Source organism: Neoarius graeffei, chromosome 12 (assembly GCF_027579695.1).
Source record: "Neoarius graeffei isolate fNeoGra1 chromosome 12, fNeoGra1.pri, whole genome shotgun sequence".
Lineage (NCBI taxonomy): Eukaryota > Metazoa > Chordata > Actinopteri > Siluriformes > Ariidae > Neoarius > Neoarius graeffei.
The window spans coordinates 53114887-53133570 of NC_083580.1; the positions used below are offsets into that span (position 1 = coordinate 53114887).

General features: G+C 42.8%; 1 protein-coding gene across 1 annotated transcript in view; it reads left to right on the forward strand.

Moving 5' to 3' along the window:
• zgc:113162 (uncharacterized protein LOC553743 homolog) overlaps positions 1 to 14944 on the forward strand; it is a 40263-nt gene extending 25319 nt beyond the window's left edge. Inside the window, exons 6-9 of the mRNA XM_060934878.1 lie at positions 6156 to 6329; positions 6931 to 7014; positions 7103 to 7189; positions 14787 to 14944. Of these exons, the coding sequence (XP_060790861.1) occupies positions 6156 to 6329; positions 6931 to 7014; positions 7103 to 7189; positions 14787 to 14888 (447 nt within the window). The 3' untranslated portion in view covers positions 14889 to 14944. The remainder of the gene's footprint in view (positions 1 to 6155; positions 6330 to 6930; positions 7015 to 7102; positions 7190 to 14786) is intronic.
• Positions 14945 to 18684: the final 3740 nt, after the last annotated feature.

Here is an 18684-nt window from a genome sequence, read left to right on the forward strand (position 1 = left end):
ATCTACATGAGATGCTTCAGTGTGTGTTTTATTATTTAAACACACAGGGTGGATTCTGTTTCTGTCCCTCTTGGAAGTGGAAACTAACTGCTTTGCTTGAGGTGCATACAGGTTGGACAATAAACTGGGTCTAATAAGGTTTCTTTGTTTTCATTATCCTTGTAGATCCAGTGCAAAACTAAAGAAGCAAACTTCACACACTGAACAAGGAAACACTGTGGCTTAGTTGTTCTTGTGGAATCCGGGTGATAAACTGGCCTGCCTGTAGTCCAGACCTGTCTCCCATTTAAAACATTTGGCACATTATGAAGCCCAAAATACAACAAAAGAGTGAAGTTAGTGGAGTTGTTGAACAACTGAAATTGTATATCAGGCAAGAATGGGACAACCTTTCTCTTTCAAAACTACAGCGATAGAGATCTTGCATGTGACGTCACAGCCGATCCAGATTGTAACAGACACCATCTTGTCGGTCAAACGCCATATTTCCGCCTTCTACTTCTACTTCTGGTTCTACTTCTGCTTCTACTTCTACCTTTTCTTCTCCCTACCTGTGCACGTTTTTTGTGTTTTTTGTGTGTATTTTTGCATGTTGTTCGTCTGTACCGGACTTCAATATCCACTACAACCGTATGAACTTACTGGACATTGGTTTCCAGCAGAAAATGACGGTTTGTAGCGATTTCCATCGCATACGCAGCATTCCGGACGAGATAGCGAGACCAGCGGGGTCTCCGTGGATTGTTATCGGATCTGGCAGGTGAAGAAGGCGGCGTCGGGAGAGGAAGCAAAAGCGAGGCTGCAGAGCCGGCCTGTTGACTAAGCTCAGAAAACAGCCACTCAAATCTCCACTGCCAAGCCTCTATCTCTCCAACGCCAGATCCATGGTAAACAAGACGGACGATTTGGAATTACAGCTGGAATTACCTTATTCTATTCTATAATCGGCTGGTCAGTGCTATACTAGATACTACTGATATATCTAGTATCAGTACTAGTAATACTTAAGTGACTTACCTGTTCAATGAGGATTGTTATTTTCTTGTTTACAAGATGCCACATCTGAGGGCGGCTGACAAATCCTGAATTTCTGTAAAGATAACTGTCCAGAGATTTATAAGCACGCAGTGCTTCACCACTGAACACCGAGGGAAAGTTAATGAGGTAATTATACACGTCTGGGTATTCCACCTCTGGCAGTTCAATATCCACTGACACGGTCGTGAAAACTACGTCTGGTAATCGATAAGGGTCACTAATCTGTAGGTCGTTTATTTTAGACATATATCTAGTTATCTGTTCATTAGAAAAATGAGCCGTGTAGTCCGTCGGTTGAAATTTATCCATTATGTACAGGAGTGCAGCAGTATTCAGCGGTGTTTTTTACCGACAAGATGGCGGCTGTGTACTTTCCGGTCACGTGACTGCAAGATCTCTATTGGTCTTCTCAATTCCCAAATGTTTACAGAGTGTTGTTAAAAGTAGAGGTGATGCAAGACCATGGTAAACATCCCTGTCCCAACTTTTTTTAAACGTGTTGCTGACATCAAATTCAAAATGAGCACATATATATATATATATATATATATATATATATATATATATATATATATATATATATATATATATACTACAGCATCTCAAAAAATTAGAATACCATGAAAAAGTTCCTTTTTTCATAATTTAATTCAAAAAGGTAAATCTTCATATATTCTATATTCATTACATGTAAAGTGAAATATTTAAAGCCTTTTTTGTTTTATTTTTGATGATTATGGCTTATAGCTCATGAAAATCAGAAATCCAGTATCTCAAATTATTAGAATATTCCCTAAGATCAATCAAAAAAAGGATTTACAATACAGAAATGTCCAACTTCTGAAAAGTATATTCATTTATACACTCAATACTTGGTTGGGGCTTCTTTACCATGAATTACTGTATCAATGCGGTGTGGCATGCAGGTGATCAGTCTGTGGCACTGCTGAGGTGTTACTGAAGCACAGGTTGCTTTGATAGTGGCCTTCAGCGTATCTGTATTTTTGGGTTGGGTGTTTCTCATCTTCCTCTTGACAATACCCCATAGATTCTCTGTGGGCTTCAGGTCAGGCAAGTTGGCTGGCCAATCAAACACAGTAATATCATGGTCAGCAAACCATTTGGTAGTAGTTCTGGCACTGCGGGTAGGTGCTAAGTCCTGCTGGAAAAGGAAATCAGCATCTCCCAAAAGCTTGTCAGCAGATAGAAGTGCTCTAAAATCTCCTGGTAGATGGCTGTGTTGACTTTGGACTTGATAAAATACAGTGGACCAACACCAGCAGATGACATGGCACCCCAAATCATCACAGACTGTGAAAACTTCACAGTGGGCTTCAAACACCTTGGATTCTGTGCCTCTCCACTCTTCCTCCAGACTCTAGAACCGTGATTTCCAAATTAAATGCAAAATGTACTTTCATCTGAAAAGAGGACTTTGGACCACTGAGCAACAGTCCATTTCTTTCTCCCCTTAGCCCAGATAAGACACTTCTGACATTGTCTCTGGCTCAGGAGTAGCTTGATATTAGGAATGCGAAAGTTGTATCTCATTTCTTGAAGATGTCTGTTCGTGATGGGTCTTGATACACTGACCCCAGCCTCAGTCCACTCCTTGTGAAGCTCTCCCAAGTTCTTGAATCAACTTTTCTTGACAATCCTCTCAAGACTGCGGCCATCCCTATTGCTTGTGCACCTTTTCCAGCCACCCTTTTCAGCAATGACCTTTTGTGGCTTACCCTCCTTGTGGAGGGCATCAGTGATCATCTTCTGGACAACAGGCAAGTCAGCAGTCTTCCCCATGATTGTGGTTGTGTGTACTGAACTAGACCGAGATGCACACTGTGTTCATACTGTTTTACTCAAACTCGAAATGAAATATTCTAATATTTTGAGATTTTTTTATGTTTTTGTACTGTATGCCATACTGATTAAAATTAAAATAGAAAAATGCTTGAAACATTTTAGTTTATATGTAATGAGTCGATAATATATAACATTTTCACTTTCTTAAATAATTGATGGAAAATATTGAACTTTTTCACAATATTCTAATTTTTTGAGATGCACTAGTATATATAATTTTTAAAAATTCTATTTCAACACTTGATATGTTGTCTTTGTACTATTTTCAATGAAATATAGTTTCCATGATTTTGCAAATTATCACATCCTGTTTTTATTTACAGTTTCCACAGCGTCCCAGCTTTTTTTGGAATTGGGGTTGTATATCTTATTGTCTGTGAGTTTGGACAGAAACAGTATTTTTGACAGCAAGAAAGTGTGTCTCTCATCAATAATAACAATACTCTGTAAACTCTGTATGAAATATAGCTGCAAGCAGCAATGCGGGGCCAAGCAGCCACATGCTAAGAGATTGCTGTTATGTTGGAGAGATGGTCATAACCTGTGCTGACCTTGAAATTTTTAAATGACCTTCAATGGGGCATCCAACAGTGTGATCAGGCATTGGAATTTTGTTTCTAACCAAAACACATGAGATATGAGCCAAAACACATTTTTACAAATTATAGCGCCCCCTATTGGTCAATTTGCACCAAATATGGTGCAGACCCTTCTGGAGGGGTGTGGCTTTATGTCGTTAAGTTTGTTTGAGATATGTCAAAGGGCTGCCGAGATATGAGCTCACTTCCTGTTTGGCGTCTTCGCCACTAAATTTGATTGGCTGCTGTGCAGTAGTGTTGTGCATGAACGCGTTCAAAAGAACGCGTTCATTGAACACGCTCGTTTTTCCATGAACTTTGAACTGAACGCAACAACTTTGTAATGAAAGAACTTGAACGTGAATTCGTTCAAATTATGCGACATGAACGACAAACATGAAGATGAATGAAACATGAAACCTGATGAATCGAGTGGCACGTCTACTTGCAAGATATTTTACGTTCTACTACTTCACTGTCAGTCTGATGTTGTTGTCACTCACTGCCCTGAGGTGCCGCGTGTGTGCAATGCATCATGGATAACGTAGTGTGAAGCCGGAGATAGTGGATGGCTCTATGATTTGGTTCCATACTACGTTACCCGTGATGCAGCAGAGCAGAGTAGGCGTAACCCAGCATTCCCTAGCTACAGGCAGCAGACCGTGCACACCACAGCCGGCGCACACTCACAGCAACATGGCCAGTGAAAGTTCAAGTAGCGGCACGGAGAACACAGATGAGACGGATTCTCCTCATGGTTATTTACAGCAATTTTACACAATTTCACACAAAGACTCAGATGGTAAAAACCTTACCTTTCTGTGTAAGCTCTGTCCACCTTTCCTGAAAAAAACAAGTAAGAACATCGACAACGTCGTTCTCAAATTTGAAACAACACATTGAGTTGAAGCATCTGTCCAGTTTCAAAGCATATATGCAAGTCCTCGAGGATCAGAAGGGAAAGGGCAAGAAGATCCCCTGCCAAAATCCCAAAATCCAAGTCACACTGCCTGCAGCCTTCAAGAGTACCACTGTCTCCCAGCAGCAGGTAGATAAACTGATTATTGACTACATTGTGGAAGATTTACAACCACTAAGCAAAGTTGAGAAATCCTCGTTCATCAGACTAGTTTATTAGAAGTTACTGTTAGTTGAAACTGAAAGCATTTGTTTGAAGTCACGTGTAACGTTTTGGTGCAGTGGTTGAGTCAGTGAAGAAATCAAAATATTTTGTCCTTTTTCCATATATAGTATGTACAATAACTTCCATTTTGTGTGATAGAATATAATATCTATAATATGTGAGTAGTTTTGAGCTAGAATGTAGCATATGATTTTAGTCTTTATTTTCATATCCCGCCTAAAAGTAAAATGAACTGAACTTTGAACTAGTTCAGAATTAAAACTGTGAACTATGAACGTGACCAGTTCACTTTTAACATGTTTGAACTGAACTTGAACTAGTTCAAAAAAAGTGTGAACTTGCACAACACTGCTGTGCAGTGACAGTTTAATCAATCGCTCCAAAAAATAGACCCTATATGCAGCATAGTCTGAAGATGGTCCATGTTAATTTTCATGAAAAACGGTCAAAAAAAAAAATGTAGAAGTAGCATTTTATTCAATTTTAACAAAATCCAAAATGGCGGAAAATCTACCCAGGCGGGAAATGACGTCATAGGGTGCATTGGAATCGGCTTGGCTCAAGGATTCCAGGGATACCAAGTTTTTGAGAATCGGATGTACGGTTCAAAAGTTCTCATCTCATTCTCATTATCTCTAGCCGCTTTATCCTTCTACAGGGTCGCAGGCAAGCTGGAGCCTATCCCAGCTGACTACGGGCGAAAGGCGGGGTACACCCTGGACAAGTCGCCAGGTCATCACAGGGCTGACACATAGACACAGACAACCATTCACACTCACATTCACACCTACGGTCAATTTAGAGTCACCAGTCAACCTAACCTGCATGTCTTTGGACTGTGGGGGAAACCGGAGCACCCGGAGGAAACCCACGCGGACACGGGGAGAACATGCAAACTCCACACAGAAAGGCCCTCGCCGGCCCCGGGGCTCGAACCCAGGACCTTCTTGCTGTGAGGCGACAGCGCTAACCACTACACCACCGTGCCGCCCCGGTTCAAAAGTTATGAGCAAAAATGTATGTCAAACTTTGACCAGTTGGTGGCGCTAGCGAGTTTGAGGTGGCAACATGAAATTTACTGAGAAGAATCATGAAACTGTCCAGAATCAGTGTGCTAAATTTCATAACTTTTTACCGTATGGTTCTATAGGCTGCCATAGACATCCTATACGGAAGAAAGATGCTTGAAATAATAATAATAAGAAACCATAGAAACACTAGAGGTGCCTACAGCTCCGCTGCTTGGCCCCTAATAATTGGCGGGTGGAGTGAATTCAGGATGATCACAGGATGAGGAAGGAAACCGGCTGGAAGTGTAAAATATTACTTCCATCTGGTGGTGATTCAGTGGTACTGCACATATCAGCATAATGACATAGGCAAAGAAATACATATGTCTGTCTGTCTGTCTGTCTGTCTGTCCATCTGTCAAGTTCATCATAAAGTTGTAATATTGGACAGAGCAGAACATCACACTGTAGTTTCTATCTCCTGTGTTGTCACTGTGTAAAATCTGAACTTGTGTTTTGCAGAACTGCCTGATCCGAGTGACCGCACACAGCAGAGAGGCAGTGGTGACAGATTTCGGCCTTGCTCGAGAGGTGGTGGAGCTTCCTGTTAATGGTCCTGACAGAAAGCTGTCTTTGGTGGGTTCTGCATTCTGGATGGCCCCCGAGATGCTGAGAGGGGAACCATACGACCGCAAGGTTTACACACCTTACAATTTAATTGGTATTACTGTGTGTGTTGGTGGGGGTAAACCTATTACAGTCTGATATGATAATTATCAAAGGGTAACTCTGTGGTGCTTGTCATTGACAGATTTGTCATAGAACTGAATGCTGATCAGTCAACAGTAAATGATTGACAGATCAGACAGATATGTATCAGAAACTTTTCCTCAATGTAGCCTGTAGCTTAAGGTTTAAAAATTTTAACCAGTGAGGCATTTCCTTTCTGGCTTTATTTGCTGATGTGTATGTTTGCTTGTTTGTTTAAGTTCTCTTTGTTCCTTGTTTCATTCTTCTTTTTTTCGTTCCATAACAGAGGTGTAAAATAATGGACACTTGATCCTGAAATGTTATTCTTTAAGCAGTGTTTAATTAAAAACAGTTTTTCCTATAACTGATTTGATGTGCATCACATCAATCTGAAGTGATGTTCCATGTATCTTTTCATGAAAGTGAGTTGTCCTCACCGTCTTTCCATCTGTGTCTGTCTGTTTTTGTGTCTGTCTCATGATGCTGGGATTAAAAGTCAGACACACTCAATGCCATACCCAACCCTCTGTCCTCTGACCAATCACAGGTGGATGTTTTCTCCTTTGGGATTATGCTGTGTGAGATTCTAGCTAGAATTCCTGCTGACCCTGAAGTTCTGCCGAGAACACAGGTAAAAAGTGTGCGTGCACGTGCACAAAGTAGTATGTAGTTTACTAATTTAAAGCTATATTGTATATCTGTGTGTCTCCCCCCTCCAGGACTATGGTCTGGATGTGGAAGCGTTCAGTGAGCTGGTACAGGGATGTCCACAGATAGTTCTGGAGCTCTCAAGCAACTGCTGTCAGGTGAGCCGGAGAGACAGCAAAGTATGGAGAGATGGTATGAAGGGATGGTACAGTAGACAATACAGAGAGATGGGACAGTCAGATGGTACAATGAGATAACTGATAGATGGCATGAAGATAGATAGATAGATAGATAGATAGATAGATAGATTCTTTATTGAACCTGAAGGAAGTTTTGGCATCCAGTAGCTTGGTAAAAACACACACAATAAAATTAAGTAATATACACAATAAAAATTAACTTGTAATTGCACTACACATAAAGTATACTGAAGACTTTGAACTAGAAGGTCCTGTACATATGAATATTGCTGATGTAGTAGATAAGTAATTCCACTGTGAAATGATTCTTCAGAGTTCCTCTGCTTCATTATGGTGGTGTGCAGTGGGTGACTGTCATTATCCATGATAAGCAGCAGTTTCCACAGGGTCTTTCTCTTTGCCACCAGCACCAGAAAGTCCATCTCCATGCCAACCACAGAGCCAGCTTGCCTGACCAGCTTGTCCAGCCTAGGGCTGCATAGCATTTCTCTTCTTAATGCTGCCTCCCCAGCATACCACAGCACAGAAAAGAACACTGGCAACCACGGACTGGTAGAACACCTGTAGGATTTTCTTACGCATGTTAAAGAACCCTAGCCTCTTCAGGAAATGGAGCCAGCTCTGCCCCTTCCTGTGTAAGTGTGTCTGTGTTCTCTGGCCAGTCCAGTTTGTCATCCATCAGCAGCCCAAGGTACTTATAGTTCCTGAAGACCTCCACAATAGAGCCTTTGCATCATCACATGACCCCATAGCAATGGTAACTATGCTGCCATGACAGGGGGCACGTTTGTAGTGCTTCATTCAAATGAGTAAGTTGTTATTGATCGGTATGGGAAGGTTTTACTGCATTTTTGGATGTGCAAATTGTTTTGAACGAAACAAAGACATCAGATTTTTTTTTAATTTACCAAAAGTAATTCATCATCAGGGGAACAAAAATAGAGAAATTTCTAAATGTAGAAGGGAAAAAGGAAAAAAATGTTCAGCGGGGCCCTGTGATGACCTGGTGACTTGTCCAGGGTGTACCCCGCCTCTCGCCCATAGTCAGCTGGGATAGGTTCCAGTTTGCCTGCGACCCTGTACAGGATAAGTGGCTAATAGATGATGGATGGATGTTCAGCGGGACTCTGTGTTACACGGAGAGGTCAAAAACCCTGTGGTATTCTCACTTCACTTCCACGACAGTAAGAAATAATCATAATAATTTCACAATTGCTGCATGATGCTCATTCTTATACAGTGAAGTGAACATGTGCAACATGGCAGCTCGGCAGAGCCTACCCTTCACCGAGACTTAAAGTGCATTTATATTTGGGGATCCTTTGGAGTGCATAGTGCATGTGCTTGGGACCCAGTCATTATGGGAAACACCTGATACTGACTTGAGCATAATCAGCATGCGCATGTAAGGACACTGTTTTCCCAGAGACTTTGCAAGTAAGGGCGGCACGGTGGTGTAGTGGTTAGCGCTGTCGCCTCACAGCAAGAAGGTCCTGGGTTCAAGCCCCGGGGCCGGCGAGGGCCTTTCTGTGTGGAGTTTGCATGTTCTCCCCGTGTCCGTGTGGGTTTCCTCCGGGTGCTCCGGTTTCCCCCACAGTCCAAAGACATGCAGGTTAGGTTAACTGGTGACTCTAAATTGACTGTAGGTGTGAATGTGAGTGTGAATGGTTGTCTGTGTCTATGTGTCAGCCCTGTGATGACCTGGCGACTTGTCCAGGGTGTACCCCGCCTTTCGCCCGTAGTCAGCTGGGATAGGCTCCAGCTTGCCTGCGACCCTGTAGAAGGATAAAGCGGCTAGAGATAATGAGATGAGATGAGACTTTGCAAGTACTCTGTCAGGTATGTGGTTGTAGACTGTTCTAAGTTTAGGAAGAGTGTTTATTAGCAGGCATGATATTTACAAAAACAAGAGACAAACGAAACCAAAAGCAGAGCCATAAACATGGCTAGAAACAAATGTGACCGTGATAATATTTTGAAAAGCCTCTGTGTCCTTACATGCACATGCTGATTGCACTCAAATCAATATCAGGTGTTTCCCATAATGGCTGGCTCCCAAGTGTGTACACAACGCGCTCTGAAGGATCCCCGAATGTAAATGCACTTTAAGTCTCGGTGAAGGTTAGGCTCTGCAGAGCCAATGTATTGCTCATGTTCACTTCTCTGTAAAAGAATGAGCACCTTGCTGGAGTTGTGAATGATGCCAAGTCCCACTGAAGTGGCCCCCCACCCCCATTTTCCCCCCTTCTACGTTTAGAAATCTCTCTAGTTTTTTTTCCCCCAATGATGAATTACTTTTGGTAAGTTAAAAAAAAAAATCCGATGCCTTTATTTTGTTCAGTGACTTGCACATCCAAAAATGCAGCAAAACCTTCCCATACTGATCAATAACAAACTCGTCTGAATGAAGCACTACAAGTGTGCCCTGTCATGGCGGCATAGTTACCATTGCTATGGGTCATATGATGGTGCAAAGCCTCTATAGAGACTGGTTGTGGTAGTTGCTCAGACCTACAATAGGACCTACCATCTCCTTGGTCTTTTAATGTATTCAGCTGCAGTTGGTTTGACCAGCACCATGCAACAGAGTCTTCCCCTGTGCTCCCCTCCTGTCTACCCTTGAAACAACCTACAATGATAGTGTACTGTTGTCTGAAAGCGTCTGCATGTGGCACTTCTCCAAGTTCTACTTAAAGTCTGATGTGAATAGGGTGAAGAGGACAGGGGGAAAGTGCAGTCCCTTGTGGTGCTCCTGGGTTGTATGGTGTTGAAGGTAGTGGAGAAATATATAAAAAAAAAAAATCCACCAAAACCCACATCTCACAGCACCACTTCCCTTTTCTAGATGAGTGTAGGCCTGGTGGAGGAGACAGAGGTTGGCAACTTCTACATCCATCTTCTCCTGGTAGGCAAGCCACAAAGGGTCCAGTGTGTGTTGAACCTGGGGTCTGAAGAGATGGAAGTGCAGCCACTCTACGGTCTTCATTATATATGATGTTAATGTGACTGGCTTAAAGTCATTGAGCACAGTGGGGCACCCCTACTTGGGTACAGGGATGAAGAATGATGTCTTCCACAGTGTGGGGACTTTCCTCAGTCACAGGGGGGAGAGGGGGCTGCATTGTCTGTGCTGGCAGCCTGGGGGAGGGGTGCATGGGCAGCTGTGGGGGAAGGTAAGGGAGTGATGGCTGAACAGGCAGAAGCTGTAGCAGCAGGAACCAAGCAGGGGGAGGTGTGAGGGTGATGGCTGGGCAGACAGTTGCTGTTATGATTGCAAGAGACTGATAGAAATGGTTATAGAAGAGGTTGAACTTGTTTGCTCTCCACATTACTATCTGAAAATCTGCATAACCTGACTCGGTCATGTAGGTTTCTCCTTTACAATATCAGTAGAATCTGGCCTTTGCTGACCACAGAGGCTACTCGGGTGCTTGTTCAGTCCCATGTCACCTCAAGATTACTGCAACTCTCTTCTCACAGGTCTGCCTCTATGCACCATCCAACACTTGCAGCTGATCCAGATTGCAGCTGCAAGACTTGTTTTGAGCCTCCCCAAGTTCTCTCACGCTACTCCATTGCTGCACTACCTCCAGTGGCTTCCTTTAGCTGCCACGTCAGGTTTGAAACATCATGTTACCTACAAAGCCATTCCTCAGAAATGGACTAGCACCAGTGGCGGCTGGTAGTCTTTCAAAGAGGGGAGGCTGGCCGGTTACGATATTTCCAGATTTTAAAAGAAAAAACACATCAATTTTGCCCATACTCTTGCCTCTGATCTGGCTGATTGTTGGCAGGGTCACAAACTGTGAAATAACAGGTTCTTTTGGCCCATTAGCCTACTGTCCAATATACATGATGGTGGTGTTGGGGGGGGGTATATTTTAACATTTTATATTTTAAAATTGTGGCATGTTGTTTAAAAATTGACCTCGGCTGTGTTTTTGTTTAAAAATGTTTTCCAAATTGTAGCTGTGTTTAATTCACCTCATCTCATTATCTCTAGCCGCTTTATCCTTCTACAGGGTCGCAGGCAAGCTAGAGCCTATCCCAGCTGACTACGGGCGAAAGGCGGGGTACACCCTGGACAAGTCGCCAGGTCATCACAGGGCTGACACATAGACACAGACAACCATTCACACCTACGGTCAATTTTAGAGTCACCAGTTAACCTAACCTGCATGTCTTTGGACTGTGGGGGAAACCGGAGCACCTGGAGGAAACCCACACGGACACGGGGAGAACATGCTAACTCCGCACAGAAAGGCCCTCGCCGGCCCCGGGGCTCGAACCCAGGACCTTCTTGCTGTGAGGCGACAGCGCTAACCACTACACCACTGTGCTGCCCTTGTTTAATTCATATCCAGAAAAATATATATTCCAATATAATATACTCAGCATAAACATTTTAAATAGATTCTATATTTTTGGTCCATCCATGACATATTACTAAAGTAGCCTATTTACTGTTGTTGATGTGGGTCACTTGCTGTTAGCCAATTCACTTTCTCGTACCAGGAGAGCTGAAAGGAATGAGTATTATTCCCTACCTTTTTCACCAAGTCAATTTGAGGCGTTGGTCTACCCTAGCCTGGGCCCGCCCATCCTAAGCGTGACGCAACACGAGGGCCTGTTCCGAGCTTAGTCTGGCCAGGCAGGCTATCTACAGCATTTCCAAGCTCCCGAAAAATCGGGAACCAATCAACTTTGAGCATCTCCAACGGCCCTGGGTAGAGGCGTGTTCAAGGCAGTGACGTAGTAGAACTGCGACCGGAAGCCATAGATTGTTTACAGAATCTATGCCGGAAGCGCTTCATTCACATCACGAACATGGAGCAGCGGCAAGCCTTTAACACAGCGGTAGATGCTGTATTGAAAGCATTCAATGGGAAGTTCTCATTGAAAACGGAGCAAAGAGCAGCCCTGGAGGTATTTATTGAAAGGAAGGACGCTTTCACCTTGCTCCCAACTGGCTTCGGTAAGAGTTTAATCTACCAGTTAGCCCCGCAGTTTCCATCACGTCACATACATCAGAGGAAAGAGTGATGTGATTGGTTTAAGCTTCGTCACAGCCTTTTCTGGCTTCGACCAGTAGCAAACTGAGGCATTTCAGGGAGGCGGGTCAACCACGGGCTCTGGGAAACGGTTTGGCTTAATAGCTTGGCCAGACCAAATGCTCGGAGAGCTTTGAAGTCGCATTAGCCAGGCGTTGGTCTACCCTGCTCTTTAATTTTAATTTTTTCCTCGAAAGGAAGACTGGCAAATGGCTTCGCCAAAATTAAATCAGCAATGCTTGGCATCCGTGCGCAGCTTTCTTGCTAGCTGACTAGCCCCCTCAAGTTCAAGTTCAGTCACTCAAATAAACGAAATTTCTGGAACTAAGATAGCAAACTTGACAACACTATATTTACACTTTATTTACAATGAAAATATATACAAACTAAAAAAGCTGGTAGAAACCGTATGTAATGAATGAAATCGAAATGTAAGCTGATCTCTTACAATACACCACAGCACTTGCGAATCCGCATGGGACTGAACTGACGTTGCCAGATACTGCTGACGTTATCCAGCCCAAAATATGTTGAAAACCCGCCAAAATGCACTTAAAACCGCCCAATTGGGCGGGAAACCGCCCAATCTGGCAACACTGTACCGCTGCCTGTCTATAGTTGAAACGAGCTGTCAATCAAAGAAAATATCCGGCCGCTTTCACCAATCACCAGTCTCCTCGCGGAAACTGCCATGTCCCTCCCATGTCAGGCTTGGAGTCCGTAGGCGGGCGTTTTCGCAGTATTTGTCCAATAACCGTCTTGCATTTTGAGATTGAAAAGCGCATAGCTCCCAAATGCCATTGAAGTCCATTGAGGCTGGGAGTCCGTGAGACTCCGTGGGCGGGCGTTTTCGCAGTATTTGTCCAATAATTGTCTTGCATTTTGAGATTGACAAGCACATAGCTCCCAATCCACTGAGGCTGGGCTGCATCGCGCTGTCACGAGGGGGAAAAACTCACGCACACATTAGGCGAACTGGGGAAAGTTATAAGGGAATGATTTCACACTGTAGTTGGGTTGAGCACATATATTTCTATAATTCTGGATCTGAAATAGCAATGTTATAAGGTCGGCTATAACATAAGCCTAGCGCAATTCATCCTACACGATGTTCGGCATTTTTAGAAGAGGCTGAGCCTCCCTCGTTGTCTTAGAGCAATCGCCCGTGACTAGTACCAACCTACCTTAAGACATTTTAAAACACCAACATTTGCTAATACGGTTCAACTGGATTCACCATCCCTCAGGATACAAGGAAGACATGCATGAAGACTCTTCTCTGTCCTGGCACTCAGGTGGCAGAATAAACTTCCCTTGGCTGTCCAAACAGCTGAGTCACTGGCGGTCTTCACGTGTAGACTCAAGGCCTACCACTTCACCAAGCACTTGAATCAACACCTCTATAAAAACAATCCTTGTCTTGCATGTTTCTTTTATGTTGTGCACTACCTCCGCCAAGAGGGTTTTAGGTTGATGGCATTTTTAGCCCCTGATCTAGGGAACTAGCGTAATGTGCTTTTGATGGAGACTAAAAAGCACTTTTGAAAGTTGCTCAAAATAAGGTAATCTGCTAAATACTGTAAATGTGAATGTAATACCCCATCGACACTCACTGAAAACCGTATATTTTTTTCACTATTCTGCTGTAATGGTGTTGTGTGGGAATGGAAGCAAAACAGCAAAGTTGAAATATTAATCTAGCCCTTGGCAACCTAGTAACATTTACGGTAATCTTTTGCCATGGCTCCAGTAGGAGTTGGAACCATCAGATTTACGGGTTGTAACCGGATGTGATGTTGCTGGTGGTGACATAAATGATGATCTAGTAATATTGCGACTGAACTATATACTGCCTCAATGTAAATCACCTGGTGGCAAACTTGAAACAACAAGCAAAGAAAACGTTAGCAGATATAAGCAAAAATGTTAATAGCCTTTTGTTTGAACAAATGTTCAGAAAAAGGAAGCCAACTCTCTCTACAGGGATGTGATGTGACTCAACTTGTGCCATGTTGCTAACTGGCTAATGTCTTAGCTTGGGCTTTTTACAACAATGGACTTGCCAACTTGTGAATTATAGGGCATATCTGGGCTCACGTTTTACATGTCTTGTGGAGGTTTGCACTCCATTAAACACAGTCAGGTGGAAATATACAATATCTGTTACTTTGAGTGGGAATGAACAGGTTTCATATGAGGAAAGGGGCTTAAATGTGTTTATACTCTGCACTACTTTAGTAGCCTATGAGCCTGATAGTGCTAGTCAAAATGAGCATAATGATAATGGTCCAACAAGCAAAACCTAAAACAGAATTTTTAGGTTTTAGAGCTAAACACTGTGTGTAGAGAGTACAGCAACACTAATGGGATAAAATACTAGAGAGCAATTTCAGGCAGCAAAATAAAAATTTATGGAAAATTTTATTGACTTTTTTTTTTTCCTCCCCTGGAAGCAGACAGAAGTTAGTTGTGTGCTAAACCAATAAATTGTTCTTTACGTTCAGATGGATGCATATCAGCGGCCATACTTCTCTGACCTACTGGAAAAGCTAGAGGACGTTGCAGAGAGTCTGGAGCCTCCAGGCTGTCCTTTGACCTCAGGATGAACTCTGACCCCAGGCTTACAGACATTACAGACCTACAGTGATGGACAGGATCAGACGTTAAAACATATCTGTTGTGGATGTTAACTCAAGTGTCTGCTGCATGCTTCAGCCTTTCTGCCTCACTTTATTTCTGAGGACTTGTGTGTTTCAGGAATTAGACCAAATTTCAAACAGGACTTGGTACCGTGAACAATTTTTTAAATGTTCATTAGGGGACTGATTTAATTGTGTTGGTGGGTATATCCTTGAATAGGTTTTTTTTAATGATTCAAACACTAACTTGTTTCTAAATAAGCAATTTTGAGATTGCTTTGTGATCTTTCAAAAAAAAAAAAATCCTCTGATGCCTGTGAGGTGACTTGTAATAAACATGGACAGACCTTTTAACTCTACTGCAGCTGAAATAATGTACTTCTTGTAACTGAACTGAGCAGCTCTACTCCAGATTGGGGTGAAGCTTATTTCAGGGTAAGAATGCCATGAAACCCTGAAATGAAGAGACCAGTGAGATCCATTAATTGTACAACAACATTGTGAATCAGTTTTTCTAACATTTCAAAGTGAAATATAATCATGATGATGCTTCTCAAAAGTTTTTCAGTTTAAATATATTTAGCGTACTGTGTTTGTAATTTGAACTATGTTCAGGAGGGGGCAGTGTTTTACTTCATCTCATCTCATTATCTCTAGCCGCTTTATCCTTCTACAGGGTCGCAGGCAAGCTGGAGCCTATCCCAGCTGACTACGGGCGAAAGGCGGGGTACACCCTGGACAAGTCGCCAGGTCATCACAGGGCTGACACATAGACAACCATTCACACTCACGGTCAATTTAGAGTCACCAGTTAACCTAACCTGCATGTCTTTGGACTGTGGGGGAAACTGAAGCACCTGGAGGAAACCCACACGGACATGGGGAGATCATGCAAACTCCACACAGGAAGGCCCTCGCCGGCCCCGGGGCTTGAACCCAGGACCTTCTTGCTGTGAGGCGACAGCGCTAACCACTACACCACCGTGCCGCCCAGTGTTTTACTTGTCCAGGTCAATTATTAGCACGCCGATTCCAAAACAATTGGGGTGATGTGGAAAACATAAATTAAAACAGAATGCAATGGTTGACATATTCAGTTGAATACAATACAAAGACAAAATATTTACTCTTCAAACTGATAAACCTTATTGTTTTTTTGTAAATATACACTCAATCTGAATTTGATACCTGCAACGCATTCCAAAAAAGTTGGGATGGGCAACAAAAGACTGGGAAGTTGTGGAATGATTAAAAAAAACACCTCTTTGGAACAGCGTACAGATAATCAGGTTAACTGGTAACTGGATCAGCTCAGTCATTCACAAGCAAGGATGGGGTGAGGTTCACCACACTGTGGAAAAAACTGTGGGCAAATAGTCCAGTGGTTTAAAAGCAGCGTTTCTCAATGTACAAATACAAGGAATTTAGGGATTTCACCATCAGCAAGTAATATCATCAAAATATTCAGAGAATCCAGAGAAATCTGGGGTGGCAAGGTGGTGTTGTGGTTAGCACAGTCGCCTCACAGCAAGAAGGTTCTGGGTTCGAACCTAGTGGCTGGCGAGGGCCTTTCTGTGTGGAGTTTGCATGTTCTCTCCGTGTCTGTGTGGGTTTCTTCCGGTTTCCCCCACAGTCCAAAGACATGCAGGTTAGGTTAATGTGGGGTGACCTTGGGCTGAAGTGCCCTTGAGCAAGGTACCTAACCCCTGACTGCTCCCTGGGCACTCTAGTGTGGCTGCCCACTGCTCTGGGTGTGTGCATGTGTGTTCACTGCTTCAGATGGGTTAAATGCAGAGGATGAATTTCACTGTGTGAAATTCAAGAGTGCGGAGTCTAAACTGGCCTGCCTCTCTCTTATGGAAAACATGTGGTGCATTATGAATCGCAAAATGTGACAATGGAGACGCCAGACTGTTTTGCAACTGAAGTCATACATCAAGCAAGAATGAGGGAAAGAATTTCACTTTCAAAACTTCAGCAAATAGCATTGTCAGTTCCCGAATGCTTACGGAGTGTTGTTAAAAGAAAAGGTGATGCAACACAGTGGTAAACATGCCCCTGTCCCAACTATTTTGGAACATGTTGCAGACATCAAATGAGTCTAAAAACATTAAGTTTGAAGATTAAATATCTTGTCTTTGTGTAGTATTCAACTGAATATAGGCCGAAAATGATTTACAACTCATTGCGTTCTGTTTTTATTTATGGTTTACGCAGTGTCCCAGTAGTTTTGGAATTTAGGTTGTAAATAAGGGCTGGAAACACTAGGTACTCAGTGGTGAAATACCAAGTAAACCATAAAGAGCTTTCCTCCATAAAGATTCATGGCAGGATCAACTTAATTTAAACACCCCTGTAATGTACAGATATGGACGTGTGGAGAGCCAGTCAGAACTTCTGAGGCTGTTCGTAGTGTGTGTTTATCTTGTAGACTAGACTACATAGTAAATACATTTAGATATTAGGCCATAGTGTGTGAGCTGAGACATGACTTCTTTGAGACAAAGACTAGTTTCACTGTGATTACCACCAGGAGGTGCCAGAGTCTGCAACACACACAGAGTTAGAATTCTGGTTGTACTGAAATCTCACATAGTTGGAGCGTCATCTCATCTCGTCTCATTATCTCTAGCCGCTTTATCCTGTTCTACAGGGTCGCAGGCAAGCTGGAGCCTATCCCAGCTGACTACGGGCGAAAGGCGGGGTACACCCTGGACAAGTCGCCAGGTCATCACATGGCTGACACAGACAACCATTCACACTCACATTCACACCTACGGTCAATTTAGAGTCACCAGTTAACCTAACCTGCATGTCTTTGGACTGTGGGGGAAACCGGAGCACCCGGAGGAAACCCACGCGGACACGGGGAGAACATGCAAACTCCGCACAGAAAGGCCCTCGCCGGCCACGGGGCTCGAACCCGGACCTTCTTGCTGTAAGGCAACAGCGCTAACCACTACGCCACCGTGCCGCCTTGGAGCATCATATTTCTCTCATTACACATTTTTAATATTTCATCATGAGCTCAGTCATATAATTCAATTTTCCATGTTTCACTTCTGCCTCATCTTATGTTTTCAAATTCAATGTCACCGATTCTCAAATAAGTAATATTGCTGTATATCTGCTTCTCTAGCTAGAGGCCATCTTTCACTTTCCCAACAAGTTACACATCACCCACTAGGTGTTGCAGCTACGGTTTGCATGGTAACCAAGACTTTATCCTTGTTATTTTGCTGTTTACCTTCTGCACTGTTCAGGTGAAATTTTTTTTTTTTTAATTTCTACCAAATATGTGATAAGCATAACTTGAAATTATTTCAGTAACAACCATGATTAAAAGAAAATTACTGTTAGGATGATGTTCAGGACTGAGGGTGAAAAAAAAAAAAAGTTTTAATTAATAAATGGTTGCTTCTAAGTGTGGAGCAGAAAGATGAATTTTTGCTTGGTGCTATTTTCAGTCCACACATTTCCATGAGGAGTGTTTTATATGCGTGTAATCACTGAGAGAAAAGAAAACTGAAGAGTTTAACCGAAATGTTAGTTAGGGCAGAACTTCACTCCTCTGTCTGTCTATGTGATGATTTACACACATTTAATGCACAAAGGGTCATGGTGGAGAATTTTCTTTCAAGCATTCCTTTGCAATACTTTTGCATAAACATTAACACTTATTTGTGAGGTAATGCAGAAGGACTGTGCGGATGTTTGATTTCCCATTACACACATCTTTAAACACAGCCAAAACAACAGAATG